This window comes from Triticum aestivum, chromosome 7D (assembly GCF_018294505.1).
Source record: "Triticum aestivum cultivar Chinese Spring chromosome 7D, IWGSC CS RefSeq v2.1, whole genome shotgun sequence".
In the NCBI taxonomy this organism is placed as follows: domain Eukaryota; kingdom Viridiplantae; phylum Streptophyta; class Magnoliopsida; order Poales; family Poaceae; genus Triticum; species Triticum aestivum.
The window spans coordinates 235813403-235839701 of NC_057814.1; the positions used below are offsets into that span (position 1 = coordinate 235813403).

General features: G+C 42.7%; 1 protein-coding gene across 1 annotated transcript; it reads right to left on the reverse strand.

Annotated features, from left to right (window-relative positions):
• Positions 1 to 21492: 21492 nt before the first annotated feature.
• Positions 21493 to 24548, reverse strand: LOC123169921 (RPM1-interacting protein 4). Its single transcript, XM_044587772.1, has 4 exons — positions 24293 to 24548; positions 22346 to 22852; positions 22057 to 22248; positions 21493 to 21928 (listed from the first exon to the last, which is right to left on the reverse strand). The coding sequence occupies exons 1-4, from the start codon at positions 24296 to 24298 to the stop codon at positions 21899 to 21901; spliced, it is 735 nt and encodes a 244-aa protein (XP_044443707.1). The 5' UTR covers positions 24299 to 24548; the 3' UTR covers positions 21493 to 21898.
• Between the last annotated feature and the right edge of the window lie 1751 nt (positions 24549 to 26299).

Sequence of the window (26299 nt, forward strand, 5' to 3'; positions counted from 1 at the left end):
TTGTGATGGAGTACTTTATGGAGTGATTCATGATGGATCTTTGAATAAAAAGCATGATCGCAATGATGATAGTATAAATTCTATTAATGTTAATTGTGCTTATAAAATGCAAAACCCTAAGCTTGGGGATGCTAGTTTTGCTATGTCTACTACTTGTTGCAATGATCATGATTGGGGTGATTCTTCTTATGATCTTGAAAATTTATTTAAGCCCCATGATGAATATGAGATTGATAATAGTGTGTGCAATAATATTGAAAGTGGGTTTGGAAGAGTGTCAACTTTAGATCCCACATATTTGGAGAATATTCAATCTTATGGTATTTTTGATAAAAGTGGGTTTGGAGAGGTCATGACTTTAGTTAATGATATTCCCACTATTTTGGAAGAGTGTCAACTTTGCATGCATGTGGATCGCGTAGAGAAAATTTTATGTGATAGCTATATTGTTTATTTGCCTATGATCCTACATGTAATCATTATGAGAGAGGAAAATATGGTTGTAGAAATTTTCATATTACTAAATTACCTCTCGTCATGTTGATATTGCTATCGTCTCTTTCTTCTTCCTTGCATATGCTAATTTTTGCTTGCTATGATAATTTGTTTGCTTATAAAATACCTATGCATAGGAAGTATGTTATACTTAAGTGTGTTTGTCACATGTTTTATGATGCTCTCTTTGCGCTTCAATTCTTGTCTTTCATGTGAGCATCATTAAAATTACCAATGCCTAGCTAAAAGGCTTTAAAGAAAAGCGCTTGTTGGGAGACAACCCAATATTTTTCCTTGCTTTTATTCAGTAAATAATCCATATAGCTTCTGGTTAGATGTGTTTTTATGTTTTAATTAGTGTTTGTGCCAAGTTTAACCTATAGGATCTTCTTGGTTGATAGTTATTTGATCTTGCTGAAATTTCTAGAAACTTTCTGTTCATGAAAACAACTGTTAAAAATCACCAGAACGTGATAAAATACTGATTCCAATTGAAGTAGATCAATAAACAAATTATCTAGGTCGTCCTATTTTGGTAGATTTTTCTGAGTTCCAGAAGTTTGCGTTAGATACAGATTACTACAGACTGTTCTGTTTTTGACAGATTCTGTTTTTCGTGTGTTGTTTGCTTATTTTGATGAATCTATGGCTAGTAAAAGAGTTTATAAACCATATAGAAGTTGGAATACAGTAGGTTTAACACCAATATAAATAAAGAATGAGTTCAATACAGTACCTTAAAGTGGTGGTTTGTTTTATTTCGCTAACGGAGCTCATGAGATTTTCTGTTGAGTTTTGTGTTGTGAAGTTTTCAAGTTTTGGGTAAAGATTTGATGGATTATGGAACAAGGAGTGGCAAGAGCCTAAGCTTGGGGATGCCCAAGTCACCCCAAGGTAAAATTCAAGGACAACCAAAAGCTTAAGCTTGGGGATGCCCCGGAAGGCATCCCCTCTTTCGTCTTCGTCTATCGGTAACTTTACTTGGGGCTATATTTTTATTCACCACATGATATGTGTTTTCCTTGGAGCGTCTTGTATGATTTGAGTCTTTGCTTTTTAGTTTACCACAATCATCCTTGTTGTACACACCTTTTGAGAGAGACACACATGATTCGGAATTTATTAGAATACTCTATGTGCTTCACTTATATCTTTTGAGCTATATAGTTTTTGCTCTAGTGCTTCACTTATATCTTTTAGAGCACGGTGGTGGTTTTATTTTATAGAAATTATTGATCTCTCATGCTTCACTTATATTATTTTGAGAGTCTTAAACAGCATGGTGATTTGCTTTAAATGTGAAATTAGTCCTAATATGATAGGCATCCAAGATGAGTATAATAAAAACTTCCATATTGAGTTCCATTGAATATCGTGAGAAGTTAGATACTTGATAAGTGTTTTGAGATATAAAGGTGGTAATATTAGAGTGTGCTAGTTGAGTAATTGTGAAATTGAGAAATACTTGTGTTAAGGTTGGCAAGTCCTGTAGCATGCACGTATGTAAAAGTTGTGTGACAAATTTGACGCATAAGGTGTTCTTTTATTGCTTTCCTTATGAGTGGCGGTCGGGGATGAGTGATGGTCTTCTCCTACCAATCTATCCCTCTAGGGGTTTGCGTAGTAGTACTTTGCTTCCAGGGCTAATAAACTTTTGCAATAAGTATATGAGTTCTTTATGACTAATGTGAGTCCATGGATTATACGCACTCTCACCCTTCCACAATTTTCTAGCCTCTACGGTACCGTGCATTGCCCTTTCTCACCTTGAGAGTTGGTGCAAACTTCGCCGGTGCATCCAAACCCCGTGATATGATACGCTCTATCACACAGAAACCTCCTTATATCTTCCTCAAAACAGCCACCATAGCTACCTATCATGGCATTTCCATAGCCATTCCGAGATATATTGCCATGCAACTTTCCACCGTTTCGTTTATTATGACACGCTCCATCATTGTCATATTGCTTTGCATAATCATGTAGTTGACATTGTATTTGTGGCAAAGCCACCATCATAATTTTCATACATGTCACTCTTGATTCATTGCATACCCGGTACACCGCCGGAGGCATTCACATAGAGTCATATTTTGTTCTAAGTATTGAGTTGTAATTCTTGAGTTGTAAGTAATAAAAGTGTGATGATCATCATTATTAGAGCATTGTCCCATGTGAGGAAAGGAGGATGGAGACTATGATTCCCCCACAAGTCGGGATGAGATTCCGGACTAAATAAAAAAAAGAAAAAAAGAGGCCAAAGAAAAAAAGAGAAGGCCCAAAAAATGAGAGAAAAAGAGAGAAGGGACAATGTTACTATCCTTTTTCCACACTAGTGCTTCAAAGTAGCACCGTGATCTTCATGATAGAGAGTCTCCTATGTTGTCACTTTCATATACTAGTGGGAATTTTCATTATAGAATTTGGCTTGTATATTCCAATGATGGGCTTCCTCAAAATGCCCTAGGTCTTCGTGAGCAAGCAAGTTGGATGCACACCCACTTAGTTTCTTTTGTTGAGCTTTCATATATTTATTGCCCTAGTGCATCCGTTGCATGGCAATCCCTACTCCTCACATTGACATCAATTGATGGGCATCTCCATAGCCTATTGATTAGCCGCGTCAATGTGAGACTTTCTACCTTTTTGTCTTCTCACATAACCCCCATCATTATACTTTATTCCACCCATAGTGCTATATCCATGGCTTGCGCTCATGTATTGCGTAAGGGTTGAAAAGGCTGAAGCGCGTTAAAAAGTATGAACCAATTGCTCGGCTTTTCATCAAGGTTATGCATGATGAGAACGTTTTGTGTGACGAAATTGAAGCATGGCCTAACTATATGATTTTGTAGGGATAAGCTTTCAATGGATATGTTATTTTGATAAGACATAATTGCTTGGTTAGCACGTTTGAAGTATTATTGTTTTTATGTCAACATTAAACTTTTATCTTGAATCTTTCGGATCTAAATATTCATGCCACAATAAAAAGAATTACATTGAAAATTATGCTAAGTAGCATTCCACATCAAAAATTCTGTTTTTATCATTTACCTACTCGAGGACGAGCGGGAATTAAGCTTGGGGATGCTTGATACGTCTCCAACGTATCTATAATTTTTTATTGTTCCATGCTATTATATTATCTGTTTTGGATGTTCAATGGGCTCTATTGTACACTTTTATATTATTTTTGGGACTAACCTATTAACCGGAGGCCAATCCCAAATTGCTATGTTTTCCTATTTCAGTGTTTCGAAGGAAAGGAATATCAAACGGAGTCCAAACGGAATGAAACCTTCGGGAACGTGATTTTCGGAACAAACATGATCCAGAGGACTTGGAGTGGACGTCAAGCAATCAACGAGGAGGCCACGAGGAAGGGAGGCGCGCCTGCCCCCCCCCCCCCCGGGCGGGCCCTCACCCTTGTGGGCCCCTCGTAGCTCTCCTGACCGACCTCTTTTGCCTATATATACTCATATACCCCGGAAACATTAGAACAGGAGCCGAAACCCTATTTCCACCCCCGCAACTCTCTGTACCCGTGAGATCCCATCTTGGGGCCTTTTTCGACGCTCCGCCAGAGGGGGCATTGATCACGGAGGGCTTCTACATCAACACCATAGCCTCTCCGATGATGTGTGAGTAGTTTCCCTCAGAACTTCGGGTCCATATTTATTAGCTAGATGGCTTATTCTCTCTCTTTGGATCTCAATACAAAGTTCTCCTTGATTCTCTTGGAGATCTATTCGATGTAATCTTCTTTTGCGGTGTGTTTGTCGAGATCCGATGAATTGTGGGTTTATGATCAAGATTATCTATGAACAATATTTGAATCTCCTCTGAATTCTTTTATGTACGATTTGTTATCTTTGCAAGTCTCTTTGAATTATCAGTTTGGTTTGGCCTACTAGATTGATCTTTCTTGCAATGGGAGAAGTGCTTAGCTTTGGGTTCAATCTTGCGGTGCTCGATCCTAGTGACAGAAGGGGAAACGACACGTATTGTATTGTTGCCATCGAGGATAAAAAGATGGGGTTTATATCATATTGCTTGAGTTTATCCCTCTACATCATGTCATCTTGCTTAAAGCGTTACTCTGTTCTTATGAACTTAATACTCTAGATGCATGCTGGATAGCGGTCGATGTGTGGAGTAATAGTAGTAGTTGTAGGCAGGAGTCGGTCTACTTGTCACGGATGTGATGCCTATATACATGATCATACCTAGATATTCTCATAACTATGCTCAATTCTATCAATTGCTTGACAGTAATTTGTTCACCCACCGTAATATTTATGCTTTTGAGAGAAGCCACTCGTGAAACCTATGGCCCCCGGGTCTATTCTCTATCATCTTAATCTACCATTATTTCTGTTACCGTTTACTTTGCTTTCTTTACATTTAGTCTTTATCATAAAAATACCAAAAATATTATCTTATCATCTCTATCAGATCTCACTTTTGCAAGTGGCCATGAAGGGATTGACAACCCCTTTATCGCGTTGGTTGCAAGGTTCTTATTTGTTTGTGTACGTACGAGGGACTTGAGCGTGGTCTCCTACTGGATTGATACCTTGGTTCTCAAAACTGAGGGAAATACTTACGCTACTTTACTGCATCACCCTTTCCTCTTCAAGGGAAAACCAACGCAGTGCTCAAGAGGTAGCAGATGGCACGCATGTGCCTATAAGAGTCCTCGCTTGCCCGCAAGACATTTTCTCAGGCCGCCGCGGCGTGGGAGGACATCTCTGCTGCATTCATGGCGTGGCGGGACATCTCTTCTGCTTCCACGGCGCGGCTGGACCAGTCTGCTACATCGACGGCGCGGCGGGACCTCCCTGCTGCTTCGGCGGCGCGGTGGGACCTCTCTGCTGCTACGACCACGCGGTGGGACATGTTGGCTGCTTTCGCGGTGAGGCGGGACATCTCTCGTTCTTCCGCTTCCATGCTCGCCTCTCCCTGGTGGCAATCTCTCGATCCAGAACTCACACTGGCCATGGCAGACGCAAGGGAACGATGATGAATGCCTTGTTTGTTTTTGTGGATGAGGAGTTGAGGAGGAATGTGCAGTCATCTTGGAGTAGTAGTATTTATAACCGAGTACTAATATGCTCCTAAGTGGGAAACTATTTAGGTTTTGATTGGTGTGAACATGTTTGCACTTTGGAATGTGATGGGATGCAGGCTCAAAATTTACTGACGGTTATAAGTGCGGCACTATTCCCGGAAGGCGTAACGTGGGCATGCTTTCTCGGCCGCGTACGTGGCGTTTGCACCATAGGGTGCACCGCAATAGGCAATGTCAGCATACGTCTTGTTCCAACAACCGTGCGCGCTCATTATTACCATTGCGCATGCTTCTTTTAATTAGAATGTGTGCCCGTCTAGCGCACACACGTTGATCTGTCTAACTGTTTCTGTTTGTCGTGGCTAATCGCAAACAGTTCATCCGTGTGAAGTGTATGCCATCAATCGTAGACACGTTGATCTGGCTGACAGTTTCTGTTCTGTTGCCTAATCGCAAACAGTTAATCCTTCTGAAGCATATGCCCTGAATTGCACACACCTTTATCTAGCTGCCCGTTTCTGTTGTTCCTCCTTATCACAAACAGTTCATCCGAGTGAACCGTATGTTGTGTATCGCACACACCTTCATCTGGCTGCCCGTTTCTTTTGTTCCTCCTCATCGCAAACAATTAATTGAACTGAACCATATGCCCTGCATCGCACACGCAACTAAAATCTGAACCGTGTTTGATGCATCCTCCATCGTAAACATCTTGCACCTTTTTTGATGGGTTTTTTACACCATCGTTTGCGATTAATGCATCGCACACAGTTTCGTCGAAGGGTCTCTAATTGTAGTGTCGCGTTAGCAGCAACCTGCAGTAGTGACATCATATGGATCTCCAAGAGACAAATGTATTGAGAATTCAGCGAGAGAGAGGAAGCCATCTAGCTACTAACTACGGACCCGAAGGTCTACAAAGAACTACTCACGCATCATCGGAGAGGCACCAATGGAGGTGGTGAACCCCATCCGTGATGGTGTCTAGATTGGATCTGGTGGTTCTGGACTCTGCGGAGGCTGGAAATGATTTTCGTCGACTCCCCTAGGGTTTTGGGAATATTGGGGTATTTAACCAAATACAAGAAATCTCTTGTATCCCCAACACACCCAATACAATGGTAAGTTGTATAGGTGCACTAGTTTGGCGAAGAGATGGTGATAAAAGTGTAATATGGATGGTAGAAATATATTTTTATAATCTGAATAAATAAAAACAGCAAGGTAGCAAATAGTAAACGGGAACAAAAACGGTATTGCAATGCTTGAAAATGAGGCCTAGGGTCCGTACTTTCACTAGTGCAACCTCTCAACAATGCTAATATAATTGGATCGTATAACCATCCCTCAAAGTACGATTAAGAATCACTCCAAAGTTACTATCTAGCGGAGAACATAAGAATAAATTGTTTGTAGGGTACGAAACCACCTCAAAGCTATTCTTTCCGTTCGATCTATTCAAGAGTTCGTACTAAAATAACACAAAGCTAGTCTTTCCGTTCGACCTATCCTAGAGTTCGTACTAAAATAACACCAAAGCAAATTCATATTCATAATACTCAATCCAACACAAAGAACTTGAAAGAGTGCCCCAAGATTTCTACCGGAGAAACAAAGACAAGAACATGCATCAACCCCTATGCATAGATTATCCCAATGTCACCTCAGGAATCCGCGAGTTGAGTGCCAACACATATATCAAGTGAATCAATACGATACCCCATTGTCACCACGAGTATTCAATTGCAAGACATATATCAAGTGTTCTCAAATCCATAAAGGTATTCAATCCAATAACAATGAAATCTCATAGGGAAAACTCAATTCATCACAACAAGATAGAGAGGGGAAAACACCATATGATCTGACTATATTAACAAAGCCTGTGAGACATCAAGATCGTGACATCTCAAGAACACGAGAGAGAGAGATTAAACACATAGCTACTGGTACAAACCCTCAGCCCCGAGGGTGGACTACTCCCTCCTCATCGTGGTGGCCGCCAGGATGATGAACATGGCCACTAGTGATGATTCCCCCCTCCAGAAGGGTGCCGGAACGGGGTCTAGATTGGTTTATACAGAGGCTTGCAGCGGCGGAACTTCTGATCTAGGTTAACCCCCGAGGGTTTTCGGAATATTTGTGAATTTGTAGGGTAAAGAGGGGGTGCGGGAGGCCACTAAGGTGGGCACAACCCACCTGGGCACGCCTGGGCCCCCAGGCGCGCCCTGGTGGGTTGTGCCCCCCTCGGGGCACCCCCCAGGTGCTGCTCTGGCCCATCCTTGGTGTTCTGGTCCATAAAAAATCTCCAAAAAGTTTCGTGGTGTTTGGACTCCGTTTGATATTGATTTCTTGCGATGTAAAAAACAAGCAAAAAGCAGCAACTGGCACTGGGTCAATAGTTTAGTCCCAAAAATATATAAAGTTGCTGTAAAATGATTGTAAAACATCCAAGAATGGTAAAATAACAGCATGAATACTTGATAAATTATAGATACGTTGGAGACGTATCAGCATCCCCAAGCTTAATTCCTACTCGTCCTCGAGTAGGTAAATGATAAAAGAAATAATCTATGAAGTTTGAATGCTAGCAAAGTGCATAAGTTTGATCAATGATAATTTCAATCACTTTTCCTAGCATCATAACAACAACTCTTTCTCATAAAATTTCTCATGTTATAGTAGCAACCAATTCACATGTTAAGGTTCAAATAATGAATTCTCTTGAAACTCAACAACCTATGTTCTTAGTCAACAAGCAATTGCAATTCAACTTATTCAACAGAGTCTAAGTAAGAGCTCCACATACTCAGCCATCATATAGTCTTCTAAGATTGCTAACACTCACCGCATACACATGAGCAAAACATTTCAACTGGACACATAGAAAGATAGGGGCTTATAATTTCGCCTCCCAACGTATTCACCTCAAGGGTGATGTCAACAATAATAACTCATGCTACCCATATTCAACTGGACATATGTGCCTAGATCTTTCCTCAACACATGATGGTTGCCAAAGGAGAAAAATAAAAAGGAATAGAGGGAAAAACTTTGACTCTTGCATAAAAGTAAATACATAAAAGTAAAAGATAGGCCCTTCGCAGAAGGAAGCAGAGGTTGCCATGTGCTTATTTGTTTGTATGCTCAACCCCTTAGTGCAAAAGAACATCACGTTATATTGCCCCTTATGATAGCAACCTTTATTATGCAGTCTGTCGCTTTTATTCTTTGCCATCACAAGTTCGTACAACGCTCAATTTTCTCTTGCACTAATTGATCTAACACTTTTAGAAGCAATTTTTATTGCCTTATTGCACCGATGACAACTTACTTGAAGGATCTTGCTCAATCCTTAGGTAGGTATGGTGGACTCTTGAAAATAAGATTTGGGTTTAAGGGTTTTTGGATGCACAAGTAGTATCTCTACTTGGTGCGGAATTTTTGGCTAGCAAAGATGGGGGGCAAGCACCACATGTTGAAGGATCTACGACAATATAACTTCTATGTGAACATGAACAAACATAAACCATTACGTTTTCTTCCTTGTCCAACGTCAACAATTTTGGCATATAATATTTTGATGGGGGCTCACAATCACAAAAGATTTCCAAGATAGTGTATTTGCATGTGAAAGTTCTCTTCCTTGTACTAATCAATCATGAATTGCTTGTACGACAAATATTGTGATTGTCAAGCCTCAAAAGATTTCACTTTCTAAACCTAATGTGAAGCTACTACTAGGCATGATATGAACATATAATTTTAACTTCATGATATTCAATTCATTCAACAATTTACTCAAAGGATATAAGTGTAGCACAAGAGTAAATGACAAGCTACTCCAAAAAGATATAAGTGAAGATCATAAGCATAATATTTCTTTCTCTCAAATTAATTTAAGTGAAGCAAGAGAGAATTTCTTGAAAAATACTAAAGCACACCATACTCAAAAAGATATAAGTGAAGCACTAGAGCAATTCCATACAAAAGAGCTTCATTGACGGGATGTGAGTGCCACTTACCTAGCCTCCCTGGCAACTATTTGAGGAATCTATTTTATTTAAAAACTTTCAGATCTAAGTATTTTATTAAAACAGAAAGCAAAACAAAATAAAATGACATTCCAACAATAGCACACATCATGTGAAGAAGCAAAAACTTAGGTTCAACCGATACTAACCGATAATTGTTGATGAAGAAAGGTGGGGTGCCTACCGGGGCATCCCCAAGCTTAGATGCTTGAGACTTCTTGAAATATTATCTTGGGATGCCTTGTGCATCCCCAAGCTTGAGCTTTTGTGTCTCCTTAATTCCTTTCATATCACGGTTTCCCTAAATCTTAAAACTTCATCCACACAAAACTCAACAAGAACTCGTGAGATAAGTTAGTATAAATCAATGCAAAACCTTATCATTCTTTACTGTATCAAATCACCAAAATTATTATTCAGCATTTCATACCAAATGCCTCTGCATATTTAATACTCCTATCCTCAAATAGAATCATCAAACAAGCTAACATATGCAAACATAACAGAAATCTGCCAAAACAGTACAGTCTGTAAAGAATGCAAGGGTATCAATACTTATTTAACTCCAAAAATTATGAAGCAAATACCACACTGTAGAGAATTTATCAGATCTTATCATGCAAAAAGTTTCAACATTTTATCACATTCTGACTTTTCTAGGGAATTTTTGCAACAACGGGGAACTTTCTGTTTTGAAACAGCAACAAGTATACTTGCAAAATAAGCATGGTGAGGGCTATACTTGACATTTTTATTGAAATGAAAGATGCAAAACTTTATTATAAGTAACAGCAAGAAAATCCTAACAAAATAAAATGACGCTCCAAGTAAAACTCATATCATGTGACGAATGAAAATGTAGCTCCAAGTGAGGTTACTGATGATGTTGGAAACGAAAGAGGGGATGCCTTCCGGGGCATCCCCAAGCTTAGTTGCTTGGATCTTACTTGGATATTAACTTGGGGTGCCTTGGGTATCCCCAATCTTAGGGTCTTGTCACTCCTTATTCTCCTCATATCGACATCTCACCCAAAACTTGAAAACTTCAATCACACCAAACTTAACGGAACTTCGTCAGATAGGTTTGTATGATAAAGAGCAAACCATTTCACTTTGGTACTGTCAAAGACAAATTCATAATTGTTTCCACATAATTCCTACTGTAGAATATCATTTCCACAATTTATATTGAGCAATATAAGCCATAGAAACAGGAAACAAGCAAACTATGCATTGAAAATATAATCTGTCAAAAACATAACAGTCTGTAATGATGTGCAGAATAACCATACTTATGCTACTCCAAAAATTATGTAAAAAATTATTAACACATGATAAATTTGCATATTAATATTCTTCAAAAAGAATCAACTTAAAAGCACTCATTTGTTAAAAATGAGAATTATTTTCGTGAAGGCAAAAGTTTCTGTTTTTCAGCAAGATCAAATCAACTATCACCCAACATGATCCCAAAGGCTTTATTTGGCAATTTATTGAAACAAAAGCAATAAAACATGATTACTGCAGTAGCCTAATCATGTGAACACACAAAAACAATAGGTAAAAGTGTTGGGTTGTCTCCCAACAAGCGCTTTTTTTATGCCTTTTAGCTAGGCATGATGATTTCAATGATGCTCGCATAAAAGATAAGAATTGAAACATAACAAGAGCATCATGAAGCATATGACTAGAACATTTAGGTCTAACTCACTTCCTATGCATAGAGATTTTGTGAGCAAACAACTTATGGGAACAAGAATCAACTAGCAAAGGAAGGCAAAACAAGTGCAACTTCAAAACAATCAACACATAGAGAAGAAACTTGATATTATTGAGATATGTAAGAGCATAAGTTCCTTCCTCATAATAATTTTCAGAAACATCATGAATGGATTCAACAATATAAATATCACATACAGAACTCTCTTCATGATGCACAAGCATAGAAGATTTATCACTCTTTATGGCGTACATGTCATCATAATAATCATCATAGATAGCTACTTTATTGGCATAGTTAATTGAAACCTCTTCCAAAATAGTGGATGTATAACTAAATAAAGTCATGACCTCTCCAAATCCACTTTCATCAATATTGTAATAAGATTCAACACCCTCCAAAATAGTGGGATCACTACTACCTAGAGTTGACACTCTTCCAAACCCACTTTTATCAATGTAATCATCATAAATAGGAGGCATGCTATCATCGTAATAAATTTTCTTATCGAAAGTAGAAGGAATCAAAGGATCATATTCATTAAGCAAAGCATCCCCAAGCTTAGGACAAGCATTATTTCCAGCAAATAAATCCTCAGACATATCATACTCATTAAACATATCATCCCCAAGCTTGTGGTTTTGCATATCATCACAATCATTCTTATCAATAGCATGAATGGCACCAATAGTATAGCAAACATTATTATGATATTCTTCCAAGTAAGTGCTAAAAATATTTTCAAGATCATAAGGGATATCGTTGTCTTCCCAATCATAATCATTACAACAAGTAGTATGTATCACAAAATCATACTCAATATCATCATCCTCCATCAACATATTTGATTCACTTTCATGAGGCACAATGGTGATAGGAGCAACATTATTTGGGAGAGATACCTTTTTACCTTTATTCTTTCTTCTTTTCTTCTTCTTCACCACATCGTGTGTGGGTTTAATTAATTTTTTCAAGCTTCATGTTGAAGAGATTGATTGGATAGGAAGCTCCTCCTCGTTACCTGATTCATCATAATAAACACTAGGAGGGTATTGGGAAACATTTTCCCTTTCATTAGTACTCTCTTCATATTCCATTTGTTTTCTTGTCTTTAGGTAGGTGGCAATATAAGGATTCTCAATGCAATTTATCGCACAAAACATATAAATTTCTTCTAGATCGAAATCAAGAAATCTCTCGAGATTAAATTTTGGAATACCCTTAGTTATACGTTTCATTTCTTCATACCCCAAAAGAAGACTAAGCTCTTTATGATGCTCAAGGGTACTCAAGTTATCACAATTTTTGGACACGATTTGATCATGAAAGAATTTGCATTGGAGATTTAAATGACCACGTTCATTGCAAAGTTCACAAGGATGGTGAAAAATTAAATATTTCATCACAATCATCTAGCCTCTCTTGCAACTTTTTCGTTTCTAAATATTTTATGCTTCTTACAAAATCTATCTTCCCTTTTTGGTGTGCAAAGGCACTCCCAATTCACTCCACAAAAAGTGACATGCTTATAAGAAACATTTTTGTCATGACTTGTGAAATCATCATTAGCATTTTGGATATTCAAAGAATTCATACTAACAACATTGCAATCATGCTCATCATTCAAATATTTTGTGCCAAGCATTTTATTGACTTCTTCTTCTAACAATTGAGCACAATTTTCCGAACCATAATTTTCAAGAAAGATATTATAAAGATGATCAATAATATGATGCAACCTAAATTCCATTTTATGTAGTTTTATTTTATGAACCAAACAAGTGATAAAACAAGAAACTAAAAGATTCAATTGCAAGATCTAAAGATATACCTTCAAGCACTCACCTCCCTGGCAACGGCGCCAGAAAAGAGCTTGATGTCTACTACGCAACTTTATTCTTGTAGACACGTGTTGGGCCTCCAAGCGCAGAGTTTTGTAGGACAGTAGCAATTTTCCCTCAAGTGGATGACCTAAGGTTTATCAATCCGTGAGAGGTGTAGGATGAAGATGATCTCTCTCAAACGACCCTGCAACCAAATACAAGAAATCTCTTGTATCCCCAACACATCCAATGCAATGGCAAATTGTATAGGTGCACTAGTTTGGCGAAGAGATGGTGATAAAAGTGTAATATGGATGGTAGAAATATATTTTTATAATGTGCATAAATAAAAACAGCAAGGTAGCAAATAGTAAACGGTCACAAAAACGGTATTGCAATCCTTGAAAATGAGGCCTAGGGCCCGTACTTTCACTAGTGCAACCTCTCAACAATGCTAATATAATTGGATCATATAACCATCCCTCAGAGTATGATGAAGAATCACTCCAAAGTTACTATCTAGCGGCGAACATAAGAATAAATTGTTTGTAGGGTACGAAACCACCTCAAAGCTATTCTTTCTGTTCGATCTATTCAAGAGTTCGTACTAAAATAACACAAAGCTATTCTTTTCGTTCGATCTATCCTAGAGTTCGTACTAAAATAACACCAAAGCAAATTCATATTCATAATACTCAATCCAACACAAAGAACTTCAAAGAGTGCCCCAAGATTTCTACCGGAGAAACAAAGACAAGAACGTGCATCAACCCCTATGCATAGATTACCCCAATGTCACCTCGGGAATCCGCGAGTTGAGTGCCAAAACATATATCAAGTGAATCAATACGATACCCCATTGTCACCACGAGTATTCAATTGCAAGAGATAACAAGTGTTCTCAAATCCATAAAAGTATTCAATCCGATAACAACGAAATCTCAAAGGGAAAACTCAATTCATTACAACAAGATAGAGAGGGGAAAACACCATATGATCCGACTATATTAACAAAGCCCGCGATACATCAAGATCGTGACATCTCAAGAACACAAGAGAGAAAGAGAGAGATTAAACACATAGCTACTGGTACAAACCCTCAGCCCCGAGTGTGGACTACTCCCTCCTCATCGTGGTGGTCGCCGGGATGATGAACATGGCCACCGGTGATGATTCCCCCCTCCGGCAGGGTGCCGGAACGGGGTCTAGATTTGTTTTTGTGGATACAGAGGCTTGCGGCGGCGGAACTTCTGATCTAGGTTAACCTCCGAGGGTTTTCAGAATATTTGTGAATTTATAGGGTAAAGAGGGGGTGCGGGAGGCCACCGAGGTGAGCACAGCACACCTGGGCGCCTGGGCCCCCAGGCACGCCCTGGTGGGTTGTGCCCCCCTCGGGGCACCCCCAGGTGCTGCTCTGGCCCACCCTGAGTGTTCTGGTCCATTAAAAATCTCCAAAAAGTTCCGCGGTGTTTGGACTCCATTTGATATTTACTTCCTGCGATGTAAAAAACAAGAAAAAAACAACAACTGGCACTTGGCACTGTGTCAATAGGTTAGCCCAAAAAATGATATAAAGTTGCTATAAAATGATTGTAAAACATCCAAGAATGATAAAATAACAGCACGAATACTTTATAAATTATAGATACGTTGGAGACGTATCAAGTCCTAGTAGGACTCCCCCCCCCACATGGCGCCCCCTTGGTGGCCGGCCTCCTCCTCCCCTCCTTTATATACTGGGGCAGGGGGGCACCCCATAACACAACAGTTATTCTCTTAGCCGTGTGCGGTGCCCCCCTCCACAGTTTACTCCTCCGGTCATAGCGTCGTAGTGCTTAGGCGAAGCCTTGCGCGGATCAAATCACCATCACTGTCACCACGCCGTCGTGCTGACGGAACTCTCCCTCGACCCTCTGCTGGATCAAGAGTTCGAGGGACGTCATCGAGCTGAACGTGTGCAGAACTCGGAGGTGTCGTACGTTTGATACTAGATCGGTTGGATCGTGAAGACGTTCGACTACATCAACTGCGTTAACCTAACGCTTCCGCTTTCGGTCTACGAGGGTATGTGGACACACTCTCCCCTTCTCGTTGCTATGCATCTCCTAGATAGATCTTGCATGATCGTAGGATTTTTTTAAATTGCATGCTACGTTCCCCAACAGTATCGGGGGGTATGAACCATGGATAAGTTGGAATACAGTAGATATTACACCAATATAAATAAAGAATGAGTTCACAATAGTACCAAAAGTGGTGATTTATTTTCTTATACTAACGAAGCTTATGAGATTTTCTGTTGAGTTTTGTGTTGTGAAGTTTTTAAGTTTTGGGTAAGGATTTGACGGAGTATGGAATAAGGAGTGGCAAGAGCCTAAGCTTGGGGATGCCCAAGGCACCCCAAGGTAATATTCAAGGACAACCAAGAGCCTAAGCTTGGGGATGCCCCGGAAGGCATCCCCTCTTTTGTCTTCGTCTATCGGTAACTTTACTTGAGGCTATATTTTTATTCACCACATGATATGTGTTTTGCTTGGAGCGTCTTGTATGATTTGAGTCTTTGCTTTTTAGTTTACCACAATCATCCTTACTATACACACCTTTTGAGAGAGACACGCATGAATCGTGATTTATTAGAATACTCTATGTGCTTCACTTATATCTTCTGAGCTAGGCAATTTTGCTCTAGTGCTTCACTTATATCTTTTTAGAGCACGGCGGTGGTTTTATTTTATAGAAATTTATGAACTCTCATGCTTCACTTATATTATTTTGAGAGTCTTTAAACAGCATGGTAATTTGCTTTAGTTATAAATTTAGTCCTAATATGATAGGCATACAAGAGGGATATAATAAAACCTTTCATATAGAGTGCATTGAATACTATGAGAAGTTTGATTCCTTATGATTGTTTTGAGATATGAAGATGGTGATATTAGAGTCATGCTAGTAAGGAATTGCGAATTTGAGAAATACTTGTGTTAAAGTTTGTGATTCCCGTCGCATGCACGTATGGTGAACCGTTATGTGATGAAGTCGGAGCATGATTTATTTATTGATTGTCTTCCTTATGAGTGGCGGTCGGGGACGAGTGATGGTCTTTTCCTACCAATCTATCCCCCTAGGAGCATGCGCATAGTACTTTGTTTCGATAACTAATAGATTTTTGCAATAAGTATGTGAATTATTATGACTAATGTTGAGTCCATGGATTATGCGCGCTCTCACCCTTCCACCATTGCTAGCCTCTCTTGTGCCACGCAACTTTCGCCGGTACCATAAACCCACCATATACCTTCCTCAAAACAGCCACCATACGTACCTATTATGGCATTTCCATAGCCATTCCGAGATATATTGCAATGCAACTTTCCATCGTTCCGTTTGTTATGACACGCTTCATCATTGTCATATTGCTTTGAATGGTCATCTAGTTGACATCGTATTTGTGGCAAAGCCACCATTCATCATTTTTTTATACATGTCGCTCTTGATTCATTGCACATCCCGGTACACCACCGGAGGCATTCGCATAGTCATATTTTGTTCTAAGTTCGAGTTGTAATTCTTGAGTTGTAATTAAATAGAAGTGTGATGATCTTCATTATTAGAGCATTGTCCCATGTGAAGAAGGGATGATGGAGACTATGATACCACAAGTCGGGATGAGACTCCAGACGAAAAAAAGAGGCCAAAAAAAATGAGAGAAGGCCCAAATAAAAAAAAGAGAAAAGAGCGAAGGGGCAATGTTACTATCCTTTTACCACACTTGTGCTTCAAAGTAGCACCATGATCTTCATGATAGAGAGTCTCCTATGTTATCACTTTCATATACTAGTGGGAATTTTTCATTATAGAACTTGGCTTGTATATTCCAATGATGAGCTTCCTCAAATTGCCCTAGGTCTTCGTGAGCAAGCGAGTTGGATGCACACCCACTTAGTTTCTTTTTGAGCTTTCATAAACTTATAGCTCTAGTGCATCCGTTGCATGGTAATCCCTACTCACTCACATTGATATCTATATATGGGCATCTCCATAGCCCGTTGATACGCCTAGTTGATGTGAGACTATCTCCTTCTTTTTGTCTTCTCCACAACCACCTTCTATTCCACCTATAGTGCTATGTCCATGGCTCACGCTCATGTATTGCGTGAAAGTTGAAAAAGTTTGAGAACAGCAAAAGTATGAAACAATTGCTTGGCTTGTCATCGGGGTTGTGCATGATTTAAATATTTTGTGTGATGAAGATGGAGCATAGCCAGACTATATGATTTTGTAGGGATAAGCTTTCTTTGGCCATGTTATTTTGAGAAGACATAATTGCCTTGTTAGTATGCTTGAAGTATTATTGTTTTTATGTCAATATTAAACTTTCGTTTTGAATCATACGGATCTGAACATTCATGCCACAATAAAGAAATTACATGGATAAATATGTTAGGTAGCATTCCATACCAAATTTTTTGTTTTTATCATTTACCTACTCGAGGACGAGCAGGAATTAAGCTTGGGGATGCTTGATACGTCTCCAACGTATCTATAATTTTTTATTGTTCCATGCTATTATATTATCTGTTTCGGATGTTTTATATGCATTAATATGCTATTTTATATTATTTTTGGGACTAACCTATTAACCTAGAGCCCAGTGCCAGTTCCTATTTTTTCCCTGTTTTTGAGTTTCGCAGAAAAGGAATACCAAACGGAGTCCAAACGGAATAAAACTTTCACGATGATTTTTCTTGGACTAGAAGACAACCAGGAGACTTGGAGATTAAGTCGGAGGAGCCACAAGGCGGCCACAAGGACGGAGGGCGTGCCCCCACCCTTGTGGGCCCCTCGTGCACCTCCCGACCTAATTCTTGCGCCTATATCTTCCCATATATCCCCAAACCAACAGAGGCATCCATGAAAATACTTTTCCACCGCCGCAACATTCTGTACCCGTGAGATCCCATCTAGGGACCTTTTCTGGCACCCTGCCGGAGGGGGATTCGATCACAGAGGGCTTCTATATCAACTCTATTGCCCTTCCGATGAAGCGTGAGTAGTTTACCACAGACCTATGGGTCCATAGCTAGTAGCTAGATGGCTTCTTCTCTTTCTTTGATTCTCAACACCATGTTCTCCTCGATGTTCTTGGAGATCTATTCAATGTAATACTTTTTTGCGGTGTGTTTACCGAGATCCGATGAATTGTGGATTTATGTTCAACTTATCCATGAATATTATTTGAATCTTCTCCGAATTCTTTTATGCATGATTTGATATCTTTGTAATTCTCTTCGAACTATCGGTTTGGTTTGGCCAACTAGATTGGTTTTTCTTGCAATGGGAGAAGTGCTTAGCTTTGGGTTCAATCTTGCGGTGACCTTTCCCAGTGACAGTAGGGGCAGCAAGGCACGTATTGTATTGTTGCCATCAAGGATAAAAAGATGGGGTTTTCATCATATTGCTTGAGTTAATTCCTCTACATCATGTCATCTTACTTAATGCATTACTCCGTTCTTTATGAACTTAATACTCTAGATGCATGCTGGACAGCGGTCGATGTGTGGAGTAATAGTAGTAGATGCTGAATCGTTTCGGTCTACTTGACACGGACGTGATGCCTATATTCATGATCATTGCCTTAGATATCGTCATAACTTTGCGCTTTTCTATCAATTGCTCGGCAGTAATTTGTTCACCCACCGTAATATTTCTATCTTGAGAGAAGCCTCTAGTGAAACCTATGGCCCCGGGTCTATTTTTCATCATATAAGTTTCCGATCTACTATTTTGCAATCTTTTACTTTCCGATCTATAAACCAAAAATATTTACTTTATCGTTTATCTATCTCTATCAGATCTCACTTTTGCAAGTAACCGTGAAGGGAATGACAACCCCTTTATCGCGTTAGGTGCAAGTTGTTTGATTGTTTGTGCAGGTATTCGGTGACTTGTGCGTTGTCTCCTACTGGATTGATACCTTGGTTCTCAAACTGAGGGAAATACTTATCTCTACTTTGCGGCATCACCCTTTCCTCTTCAAGAGAAAAACCAACGCAAGCTCAAGAAGTACCAGCCTCCACCTCCTGCTCCTCGTTGCGCACGACGAGGAACGGCGGCGGGGAGCCATGCGTGCGTCCCAGATGCCGTGCCTCCTAGCTTCTTCGTGCTCGAACGCGAACCAGACCTCCCAAGCGGGAGAGTTGGTTGCGTAGGCGGGCTCGCGGCGATGCTCCGGCGTCAGCAACTGTCGTCGGCGCCGCACCTCCTCCATGTGCGCCCGCATCGACAGCGGCGCCGCTGGCACTACGATCCTCTCTGGATCCAAGTGCCAGTTGTGTGGCAGCGTCATGTCAGGATATGGGAGGGAGATGCGGTGCTCCCAATGCCACTTCGCCTGGTGCACTGGGACGCAGATGCGCTACCGAGGCCGGCGGGAAGACGCCGGCGGAGGCGGGGGAAGCGTGTGGTAAGGGCCAGCGGGGGCCTTCCCCTTGTTCTTGCCGGAGAAGAAGCCCATGGTGGTGGCTAGGGTTTGTCGCCGACGGGGGAGCACAGGGGTGGCTAGATGGGGACTGTCATCTGGATGAGGATGAGGACGCCCCCCCAGCCGCACGCTCGGATTAAAAAGGCCGGCCGCCGTCGCTGACGCATGGGCCCGAGGTCAGCAGTCATCATTAATAAAGACGATGGAGGTAGTTGGGCGGCTGCCATGTGGGGACGGGATGGACACCGAGAGGACGTGCGGCGTGTTCGCTTCGCGTCCGTGCCTACGCATTTCAGCCGCAAAATGTGCCCGCGCAGACACATTTTGGGAATGGGTCGACGCGTTGGGTCATCACTTTTGCCTTGGGAGACACCGTTCATCCCACATTTTAGTGAGAAGTCCTCATCATAGAGCAAACATTGGCTCCTGGGGAAATATAATATTGGATGGGCTAGATATGTCTTAATTTGCCAAATAATTTTCCTTATATTTAAGTTTTGGAGGATGTACTAGAGATGCCTTATACCTTAGGACTGAGGTGGTATATCCAGCTCAGACTTTAGACTTGTCATACATGTATCATCAGGTAAACTCATTACACGAGGAACCAAAAATGTGGTACCGGATGCGTGTATTTTTCACACTCATACCACCATTGTTTAAACAGAATAACCCTGGACATTCCAAGAATATCACTGCAATCTTGTCACTAAAGACTAATAAGTGCAAAAGATTGCAAATCCCATTATGTAGTTTTTTCCGCATGAAATGGATTATCATGCAAATATAAAGTATGGAGATCAAGTCAAGCCAATTGGACGTGTTACAGATGATCCAGCGAAGAAGACGATGTCTAGTACCCGTCGATGTACCATGCGCCAGCAGGTCTATAACGTCATCCCCGGCACACTTTATAAAAAGCCCTAGGCCCCATTCGCAACACAACAATCGCCAAACCTCCGAAGAGCAGAACAGTCGCTAGGATCACCACCACCATTCTGAGAAACCCTAGACGCCGCCATCGCTGCCATCATCTCCATCTCCATAGTCACTCTCCCATAGTTTGCCATACTTGTAGTCGATTCATCGCATACGACGACATTGTAAGACTCTATACAATCATTCATCTATCAATGTCATCTCAATGTTTTTCATATGTGATATGATTTCGACGTGTGAGTGATCCCCTCGGGCCATGGGTTGAGGCATAGCCTTGCAACCCTATGTACTTGTGCACAAGATCATTGGTATTGACTTTGCTTAATTGAATGTTAGTTGTACGTGTTATTCACAACAAATTTGTCTTTGTCTTTCTCACTCTAATGCTCAGCAGGTACCTGGTATGCCTTAGATCGATCTAGGAGGAGGTAAAGTGCAGGGACGCGTGAAAAGCTATACCGAATGCCGATGACAATAAGGATTAGTACGGCAGCCAAAAGCAACTTCTAGGGGACCATGAGTGCAGTAATTAAATGTCCAGTGCGTTGGTCTGGAGAAATCCTTCAACCGAAGTAATCCCGTGCGATGATAAGAACATTGGTTGGACAATATAATCACGATGCAAGTTGTTAATTGTTAGTGACGTTATTTGGATGAGTCCCCCCACATCTACACGTTGAAAACACATAATAACAGTGCCAACATGACTGTTGAAAATCAAGAAAATATCCTATGCGCAAGTATAAAGTTGTGAGTAAAGTTCACATGCCCTAGACTATTTCATACTCCTTCGTCCCAAAATAAGTTTGGCTGATTTAGTACAAAGTTAGTACAACTAAATCAACGACACTTATTTTGAAATAGAGGAGGTATTATTGATCTCTCTCCATACAACTTGCTATATTTGGTACAGAAAACCAAAACTCTTAATGACAATGATAGCTTGTTTGAATCACTATCTACTAGCAGAACATTCCATGGGTTCGACATTCGCGGTCACCCTTGAAGAAGAAAAAACAGAAACTATCTGCAATCCCGAATTGGATTAAACGTAATCAGTGCCCAGTATTGCACTACAATCCCCGTAACAGAATTCTAGCATTACAACAACCATGGCTGAACTCTACATTCCACATCAGAAAGAAATAGTAGGAGTATATTTCACAATCAAAAGAATATGAACTCTGCTCAGTGCCCAATGCCAAATAATGTCCCAAAAAGTGGGATTACAGAAGTTCGAAGTTGAATCAATGGCAAAAACCTTCTTAAATTCACACAATTTACACTCCCAAAGTCCTTGCTTACTTTTCCCCATCATCTGTCGAACCACTCCTACTTGCACCACCCAAAGCACCAGCGACTCTGCAGGCGAAACCAACAGAGATTAATTCAGAGCTCAAATTCATGGCGAGCCAGTGAAATCAATCACCGAATGAGAAAGCGAGGATCGACATGGACGAACCCATGTACATTAAGGTTGTGGAACTCACCGAGGAGACGTAGCCGTCGTCGTGCTTCCTGGCGCCATTGCCATATGCGACGTTGTCCTTGCCAAGCCCCGGTGCCTTGGCCTGGGTGCTCTTCTCCTCCCTCACCTTGTTGAAGATGTGCGTGTAGCCATCGGCCGACGCCGGGTTGGAGTCCCAGTCGCCGAACTTGGGCACCGCCGACCCCCTCGTCGGCTGCCATCGATCGCAACAACAGCCAAGGTAAGATACAAGACATCACCTCCGCGCAAATCCATGGTACACTGACCGGAGCAGAAGCAGAGAGGCTTACTGTTTCGTTGCCGCGGGAGGCGCCCCTGGCACGGGACCGGTCGACGGAGTTGGCCACGAGGCCGTAGCCGCTGCCATCGGAGTACTCGGCCCTCGACTGCCCGTACGGGTGCAGCGGGGACGGTGCCGGTGACTGCTCCACGCTGTACCCGCCTCCGCCTGCCCGTCCGCCGCCGGGGCCTCTTCTTGGCGGCTCGCCACCGGAGTTGCGGTGGTACGGGGACAGCGGCGGGGCGGCCGCCGGCGCGTCGCTGGGCCGGCGCTCGTGGTGGTGAGCCGGAGGCGGGGAGGCAGGAGGGAGAGCCGGCCTGCCCTGGTCGAAGGAGCGGTTCGGCGACGGCGCGACGACGGAGGAGGAGAAGGCCTCGGGGTTCTCGACGGGGTCGTTGGGGTTGATGGGCTTGCCGCCCTTGCCCTTGCGTGCGTTGTCGAAGTAGAGCGTGTAGGGGACGTTGCCGTCGTTGTCCCAGTTGCCGAACTTCGGGACGTGCGCGTTCTTCTGCTGCTTCTGCATGCATAGAACAGGAGAAGAGTCAACCACATGCTGCTTAGCCTCTAGCTCGTTTTTATTTCAAGGCACCTCAAGATTAAGAGAAAATCACAGCGATAACCATGATTTTTGTAGTGCTTTTTACGGCCTATTTTTTACATTCCAAACACAGAATAAACACGCTAGAGAACTTCTGAACTTGGGACCCAATCCCAGGGTTAGAGAAAAATAAATAAAAGAAAATGAACAGCCTAGGGGACATCATCATTCCCTGACACAAGCGCCCCAACTTGGACCCAAGGATTCAAGGAAGCTTCCTGCTTGGTGAAGATCATTAGCCGTAGTCAGAAGATTATTAACATGTGCGGGGACATGCATGTCAACTTGGCAGGGCCAAGTAGCACAAGTGGTGGTAGATTGGTACGACCGTACGACCGAGGAAAAAGGGCCAAGAGAGAGTAGACCCCGCGCCACGGCTTCCAGGCACATTTTACACACTGTCATGGACTAATCAATGGAAAGTATGCATGGACCTGTTGAATATGTAATCAAGAAGCTAATCACATGCCGTGGCCTCGCCACTTGGACGAGTTGAGGCCAAATTTCAGGGCGGGCGGGTTAATGCACTTCTAGATCAGGTTTGACAAATCTGCACTTCTAGATCAGGCTAGACTAAACGTGACATATCGCAAGGTAGATAGCCAGGTAGTATGTCTACCTCGTCGACATCTTCCAATTCCAAACCGAATCAGAAAATAAGGCAAGATTCGCCAATTCAATGATTGATCAATTCAATGATTGATTACGCACTAGTAGTACAATTAAATCTTCATGTGATAGGTGAGAGTTAATACTATTGATATCTTCATCCAATTACTAAGAGTTAACCTGCCGGCATCTCCATAATTTATGGGATGATTAGCCTTTCCACCAGAATATATGTATAGATTCACCCGCAAAAAAGAGAGAGAATATATGTATAGATTGAGATGACAGATCTTAAGTGCGATCGAAAGATACGCCTCAACGGCCAAGAAAGACTTCTGTTGCCGCAAACTAGCTCTGCGATTCATCCACACAAGAATTTTCTACAGAACTTGGATTATACCTAGTGCAATTCAAATGGTGCAGAAGAAAAAGAACAGGTTGGCTCTAGATGATCATGTCTTAAAAAAAACTTTTAGCCTGATTAAGCACATGAATGATAGTACCAGCTAAATTTCTCTAGTACTATAAGCAGCCAAGGCAACAGTCATATCATAGCGATTTTGCTGTTTCTCCTTCAGAAAATTCAGTTCGAACCATACCACGAGAAACTACTACACCTGGTACCTTTTGCGGGAATCAAGGTAAAACCAAGACAACGTTTGCAGAGGCCGGGGGTTTAACCTCCTTTTCGGAAAAAAAAGGAAACATGTGTTCTTGCAGGGATGAGCTATGGAGAGGAAAGGAACTTACAGCCATGGCGGTGGTGAGCGATTCAAAGAGCGGAGAGGGAGATGAACAAGAGATCCGGGCGCCGGGGGTGCTCTGTGTTGTAGAGGCGAGTTGGGCGAACGGTGGCTCAGCTCAGGTCAGCTGCCGGCGGGAGGGAGGGAGGGAGGGGGATATATGCGCTGGTTGTTTCTTCCTCGTGGCTCCTCCTGATGGCCTGCCTGTATGTTAGCTAGCTGAGTCTGAGCGTGTTGATCAGCTCAGGCCGGCAGGCGGGATTATAACTACGGGACAGGGATGGATGGTTTGGTTGCCTTGTTCGCTGGTCGTTCCTCTCGGCTTTTTGCGTAATCGCCCCTCGAATCATTTGTACTAAGCACTTTGTTACGTAGTCTAATTATAGATTAGTAGATTAGATAGAGTAATATATTGAGCATGACTCTACATTTTTCTATAGTGCAGCCGCTCATGTCACACCCACACGCGTGTAGCTATTTGCTAAGCATGCCACCGACTGGATCAACACGGTGCGGAGAGATAATGGCGGCTACGTGGATTGTATTAGTGTATGCATGTATTAATGTATACATGTGGTATTTACCAAGGTAATTAAGGGAGAGAGAAGCCTTCACACAATCAACCACCTACGTGCACACATCATGGTGGAGCAAATTCATCGTATACTTTCCCAAAAAAAAGAAATCGTATACTGCTTGCTCGACAAACAACTGAGTCATCTATAAAACACGGAAACCATGGGGTGTAAACGGAGAAAAGTGCTGGAAAACGGGACCGCTTGACGCGCTCCTACTCGCCAACATGTGTGCCCAAAAAAGTGCACAACTGGCCGTGGCCGGGCCCGATCGATCTATTGAAAAATCCTTGGCAAGCGCTTGCCATCTTTGACCGCTCCCCCCTCCCGGCTCGGCCTTGGCATCACCGTACCGCCACCGGTCGCCGAGGTCCACCACCATCCAGGCTAAGAGCATTATTAGTAGAACCCTTAAACCCTCAAACCCAAAAAATAACCACTTTTTTACAGTTTTCGTCAAAAAACGCCGTAGACTAAAACCTCTAAACCCTCAAACCCGTAAAAAAAATTAGAGGTCCAACCCTCAGACCACTTTGCAACCTGAAGAAGTAGGGGTTGAGAGGAAAATCTCCCCCCAACCCGCACTTCTCCTCCTCTCTCGCGCGGGAGCCAACTGCCTCCTCCTCCCGCCGCCTCCTGCCGCGCCGGCCATGGAGGGCCCCGCCGCCGCGGCGCCCCCGCCCGCCCCGCCCGTCCCGCCCTCCTCGACCGCCCCGGCGCCCGCCCCCGCCCCGCCCACCCGACCGTGGCCGACGTGGTGGCGGCGACCCACGTCGGGGCCAAGCGGCGGCGGGCGGGCCTCGCACCTCCTCCTGCCGCCTCCCCGGCTCCCGCCCCGACCACCGTCACCGCCCCGGCGCCCGCCCTCACCGCCTCCCCGGCGCCCGCCCTCACCGCCTCCCCGGCGCCCGCCCTCGCCGCCTCCCCGGCGCCCGCCCCGGCGACCAAGAAGAGCCGGCCGAAGGCGGCCTCTCATGGGCCGCGAGGGGCGGCTTCCAAGGTCGCCGGCTCGTCCCCGGCCATGACCAAGCCGCAGAAGAAGCCCGCGCAGCGGAACAAGCCCGCGGCCCCGCCCGCCGCCGTCGCCGAACCTCCTCCCGCCGCGCATGAGGTGTTCGAGGAAATGGCAACCCCATCCTCGTTCATGGATCTCCTCCAAAACGCGGAGGTGGACCTCGGAGCTCCGCCCCTAGACCCCTTTAGGGTTGGTGACGACTTGGAGGAAAAGGAGGAAGATGAGGAGGATGAAGGGGATGACGAGGAGGAGGTGGCCGAGATAGGGTTTAAGGGTTTAAGGGTTGGGTTTAAGGGTTCTAGTATTTGCCCCAGTTTTTCAACCCTTAAAAGTGTCGAAAAGTGGCACTTCTCAACCCTTAAAACTGCTTTAAGGATTTGAGGGTTTGAGGGTTCTACTAGTAATGCTCTAACAACCTCCGCCC

Excerpts from the sequence above, each read along its gene's own strand:
- LOC123169921 (XM_044587772.1), bottom strand. Across the intron at positions 22,249-22,345 it reads CCTCCCGCGGCAACGAAACA|CCGACGAGGGGGTCGGCGGT; the intron begins GTAAGCCTCTCT and ends GATCGATGGCAG. Across the intron at positions 21,929-22,056 it reads ACGACGGCTACGTCTCCTCG|AGTCGCTGGTGCTTTGGGTG; the intron begins GTGAGTTCCACA and ends TTTCGCCTGCAG.